Consider the following 6049-nt stretch of genomic DNA (forward strand, 5'->3'; position numbering starts at 1 on the left):
TTACTATGCATTGTGCGAGTGAATAAAAAACATATCATGGCAAATAAGTTTAATTATTAAAAGGAGTGTTTTAAATCGACACGAGTTGCGAATTACCTATTCACACGTGTATCGTACAACGTTTTACAGTACATATGGCCCTTTAAATTTTCGACATATGCACGAAAAGTGCTCTTTACGCACTAGCGAGAAAGTAGCACCATATGTACTGTAAAAAAAAAATTGAAAACAAAAAGCACTAGTGCGGAAAGTAGTACTTTCCGCATGATATGGCTCCGTAGGAAACGCACTTTTCGAGCACATGCATTGTAAAGTAAATAATTACACACAAGGACGGTTCTTACGAATTGTTGGTATGTAATATTCAAAACAATTATACATAAATTTAAATCTGCCAGTGTCCGCAAGTGCAAAATGTTGGACACGGGCACACAATGGGCACATGGCAGCGCACATGTCGCAGTTCCGCCCCACAAAACCTATGCAAAAGCGAAACCCGCTCGCGATTAGTGTCTTCCACCCGTAAATCTCTCTACTTATACAAAATTCAAAGTGCCTTTGTTTGCTGCTACATCGAGCGAAACTAAGCGGTGGTTTGCCGATACTAATAGGAGATTTGTGGGTCTGTAACATTACATTATGTAGAGTTTATGTTCCAGTTCTAAATTAGAATCAAAAGTCTCACTTGAGAAATATGGTGTTGTGAAATAATAATAATTAGAAGGAAAATACTCTCAAATATAAAGGAACTTGTGTGCTCTCATTCATTCATTTATTCATGGTAAGACTGTTTAAATGATTACTTTGCAAGTGAGGAAGGAATGCAAACCGGTTTTTATTTGTATGAAATTTTGGTTAATAACCGGTTAGCAACAAAATTAATAAGTGATAGGTTAATAATTAAATGCGTGCCTCAAAGCTGAACGAGATGTCGCTGTACCGCCTCGTTAATACATCTTGCGATAACTCTGGCAACAATTTAAATGATTACCACTAACCATATGGCGTATGGCTGGGTGCACGATGGTAGCGCCGGGAACACCCAAATATTCCGAAATATGATTTTCCGAATTTTATAAGCACGATTTTCATAATCCCGATTTTTTATAAGTCCGAAATATCAAAATTACGATTTTTAAAAACACGATGGAAGAAAATCACGAATGTGCTATTTCCGAAAATTTTAAATCCGATTGTCATTTGACCGAAAGCTTAAAGTTCCGAAAAACCATTGTCCGATCGGAAATAAAATAATTCGGAATTCAGAAATTCGTGATATTCAAATGAAGACTCACCTTTTAGTAAGTATTATAAGGTGTCTGTCGTGCCGCATCATGTTAAATTCGGCATAAAAAATTTTTGGCATAAAAATTCGGCATAAATAAATTCGACAGATCTGCAACCCCCAAGAGAGAAGAAGAAGAACTGTTGCCAGAAAAGTGGGTTCCCGAAGCCCGATAACTGCGATCCTGAAGTAAACAAACTCTTGCCAGAAGTGGGTTAGGTTAGAATTGCGACCCCCAAGAAAACGAACTGTTGCCAGAAGTGGGTTAGGTTAGGTTAGAACTGCGACCCCCAAGAAAACGAACTGTTGCCAGTAAAGGCATTTCTGCTTACTTTAACGACGTAGGTACCTTCATGTATTTAACAATAAATTCGGAATATCGTTATATTCGAAGATTAAAAAAATGGAATATTTAAAATAGGAATCGCGTTACACCGAAATAAAAAACATCGGAATAATGGCAATTCGGAATTCGTGATTTCAAAAATAGTAAATGTTAAATTCGGCGTTTGTCACTGTCGGAATTGTTATAATCGGAATTATGTGGTTCGGATTTTAAAATTTTTGAATAATGGCAATTCGGAATTCACTTCAAAAATCGTAATTGTTAAATTCGGTGTTTGTCACCATCGGAATTGTTATAATCCGAATTATGTGGTTCGGAATTTACAAAATTCGGCTTTTCGGCTGTACGGAAATATAAATTTTCGTGATTTTCATCATTCTTAATTCATCAGTCGGATAATCATCAGTCGGAATTTTGATGGGTCGAGCATTTAAAAATCTTAATGGTAAAATTCGACATTCTACAATTCGTCATAAAAATTTTCGGAATTATGTAGTGTACCCGAGCTGTTGGCCTGAGTGCGGTACAGTACACACCATTAGTTAAATATCACATAACATGTAGTAAACGCAAGTCACTTGCTATAGTTGCTATCACGGTCTCGTCACGCTTGTTTACTTATGATGTAATTATGAGGATTCATAATAACACTTCAGTACTAAGATTTTGACGTCAAATTTTTTAACGGTAATTAAAAAAAACATAATTCACGTAAAAATTTAAAAGCCTTTGTAATTAATTAGCATAATTCCTACAAACATTCCATAGAGCGGTTTCATTCCGCTAAATTCAATTCACCGAGAATTTTTCTATAAAGGAAATGGATTAAATAAGTTAGTGAGCAAACCGTTTAAAACAATTTTAAAACGTTCGAGTCTCACCGAAGTTTTATAAATAACATTTTAAAGTACCTATGTATCTTTTTAACACATACCTATAACTAACTTATTTAATCCATTTCCTTTATAGAGAAAAACTTTTCGGTGAATTGAATTTAGCGGAATGAAACCTCTCTATGGAATGTTTATAGGAATTATGCTAATTACCATACCCCGGTTTGACGGGTGCAATTTGTTTTGACGTTTAAAAAGTGCGAGGACAAGGGAAACTTAGGTACATGTCGATGAAATAATGACGTAAGACAGCACCGTTATGTATATTTTTATATTATGATAATATTTACAATAAAATGAACTGATTTTTTTTCTCGATTTATTTTTAAATATTATCAGAAAGTCAGATGTCGGATATTTAAAGTTAGATACAATAAGAGTAGGTATCCCTATAAGAGGTTTGCAAATAGATAATGAAAAAACGAAGGCTCTTAATTAATATAATTTACTTAAAGGATAAGCCACATCTTTTATTATGATTGAGAACCTGCTTGCTATCGATATGTATAGGGTTACCTATAGAAATCGTGTTAACTTGAGTCGATAATATTTAATTAATTACTAGCACCGGTACGTATTTGCGAAAAACCGGGCTAATTTTAGGTACTCACGTATAATTTAGTCAAATAATCTTTAAAAAACCGGCCAACTGCGAGTCGGACTCGCGCACCGAGGGTTCCGTGCTTTTTAGTATTTGTTGTTATAGCGGCAACAGAAATACATCATCTGTGAAAATTTCAACTGTCTAGCTATCACGGTTCATGAGATACAGCCTGGTGATAGACAGACAGACGGACAGACGGACGGACAGACGGACAGACGGACAGCGGAGTTTTAGTAATAGGGTCCCGTTTTTACCCTTTGGGTACGGAACCCTAAAAAATTAAATTTACACTGAAAAGCGTTGTCTACAAAATAAAAGTTGCGCAAAATTATATATAGGTAAATTTAATGAAATTAAAATCTAACTAGGGAAAACGATGTGGACGTAAGTCTTATATAAAATCGCTGAATACCATCTGTCTACCTTTTCAACGTCCTGTCCACGAGTGTCGGATAAAACGTAGGTAGCAAATTGCTTTACAAGACAGTGTCGTCGGACGATCTCCGCAAAAGCCTGCAAATCGCATTACGGCCAGCTTACTCCGGGACCTAATGGAAATACCCATTTGTTCCGTTGTCCGATCTTAATGAAAAGGATATCGGTCAATTTCGCTGAACTTTAAACCTTCCTTTAAAATCGGATTAAAGTGAAGCGAAGCGCTGTTTGGTTTAGACGTCGAGTCTTCGTGAGTGGAAGTCTCCTGTAGAACTATTTGTCTTTCGAGTCAAGTGTGAAAACAATGACGCGCTTTGTACTGCAATGCAGTTTGAATTTTTAGCTTTGAGTAGACGAGAGCCAGTACAATAACGTGCTTTTATTTTTCTTCACATAATACTGTCCACTAAGTTTGCACTTTGTTGTTAGACGAGACTGGCTTAAGAGATTTTTATCAAAGCGTACACATACGTGTAGCAGTAAATTAAAGAAATGTATAATTTCTCTGTCAGCAGCGATTCGAGTATTAGAATGTAAGAAAAGTGCCAGCTTAATTAGTTTGTGCTTATTAGCTCTTACTTACTCGCAGTCTGTTAGTTTAGCGATCCGAAGTGGATCTTAGCCTCCAATACAAGTTGACGCCAGCGTGCTTGTTTTATACGTATGCAATGCGCATATATAAGCCTTGTTTCTCCAGCGATATTTCGGGCAACCAGCTGGTCATCGACCAGACATGCCTCGAACTACATGACATCACCTAGCATCCGAGAGGACGTAATAGGTATCTTTGATTATGATGGCAAAAGAACTTCTTTTCTCCAACTATACGTTTTTAAGACCTCGTTTACTATTTTCTCATTCCAGTTTATTTTTTCCATGCGCCGTTTAGCACCACATTTCAAGAGCTTGACAAGGCTTGTTTTTTAATCAAGTTTCTCTACCGTAAGATTTTACGCTACTTGATTTGATGCAAGGCGACCGCGCATGCTTTTTTACCTAAACACTCTAAACAGTACAAAAACATTGTCAATTTGTCGCTTCGGTTGGGACTATGCAATGGCGTGTGTAAACGTATCGAACTGCACGGTTAAGTCGGTGTGTTAGCGGCTTATGCAAACTGTTGCAATAATCGTAATCGTTGCGATTAATCGGTGTGATAAAACTGCGCAGACGGCTGGCAAAGCAGTTGGCTGTCCCCGAATACATTCATTGGAGTGATGAGGGGTACGAGAGAAGATACGCGGGAAGAGAAAATAAACGACGAGGATGAAATAAAAAGTAATTGAGTAAACCCATTAACCATTGTGTTTTTTATTGATTTTAAAATTTAGTTCCCTAATTAGGAAGTCGCTAATTAGTAATTTTTTTTATTTTTTTTATTTTATAAATACGTTTACACAACTTTACAGTAAACCATTACGTCATGAAACTAACACATAACAACATAGAATCATTACACTAAGTATTACTATACGGCTTAGTACTATACGGCAAGAAAAACGCCTGTATATGCCTGTTATTTGGACCTGTCAAAAGCATTCGACCTCGTATCTTACGACGTGCTGTGGCATAAGTTACAATCTGATACGGATTTGCCGTATGAAGTTACCTCGTTGCTTAAATACTGGTACGGTAACCAAGAAAATTGTGTGAAGTGGGCTGGAGCGTATTCGATGACATATAGGTTGGAGTGCGGGGTGAGGCAAGGGGGGTTAAGTTCACCCCGCCTCTTCAACCTGTATATGAATCGACTGCTGGAGGAGCTCAGCAGTACCAGTGTGGGATGTTCCATAGACGGAGTGCGCGTTAATAACATCAGCTACGCGGATGACATGGTGCTGCTGAGCCCCTCAGTGAGTGGTTTAATTAGTTTATTGCGCAAATGTGAGTCGTATGCAGAGGCCCATGGGCTCAAATACAATGCAAACAAAAGCGAGTTTATGCTGTTTAAAGCGGGTAATAAGACCTACAGCGTGCCCCCTGTGACTCTTTGCGGAACTCCTTTGGCACAAGTTAAGCATTTTAAGTATTTGGGCCACTGGGTCACTGAAGACATGTGTGACAATATGGATATCGAGAGGGAACGCAGAGCGCTGGCGGTGCGCTGCAATATGCTGGCTCGTAGGTTTGCACGATGTACTGAAGAGGTGAAGGCTACGCTTTTTAAAGCATATTGCCAGTCCTTCTACACGTGCAGCCTGTGGACCAGTTATACGCGGCGGGCATACAGCGCTCTGCGGGTACAGTACAACAACGCGTACAGGGTGGTATTCGGGCTGCCGCGACACTGTAGCGCATCGGGTATGTTCACGGAGGGACGGATCGATGGTTTCCACGCGATCATCAGGAAGCGGTGTAGCTCGCTGTTGAGGCGATGGCGCGCCAGCTCGAATACCATCCTCTGCACGTTGGCTGACCGGTGGGACTCACCGTGGCTGAAGCACTGGGTGCAGCTACATGCCCCATTATATGAAATTCTATTTTAA

General features: G+C 38.7%; 1 protein-coding gene across 1 annotated transcript; it reads left to right on the plus strand.

Annotated features, from left to right (window-relative positions):
• Window positions 1-5236: 5236 nt before the first annotated feature.
• LOC134743390 (uncharacterized) lies at window positions 5237-6049 on the plus strand. Its single transcript, XM_063676781.1, has one exon. The coding sequence runs from the start codon at window positions 5237-5239 to the stop codon at window positions 6047-6049; it is 813 nt and encodes a 270-aa protein (XP_063532851.1).

The sequence above is a fragment of the Cydia strobilella genome, chromosome 8 (assembly GCF_947568885.1).
Source record: "Cydia strobilella chromosome 8, ilCydStro3.1, whole genome shotgun sequence".
Taxonomy (NCBI): domain Eukaryota; kingdom Metazoa; phylum Arthropoda; class Insecta; order Lepidoptera; family Tortricidae; genus Cydia; species Cydia strobilella.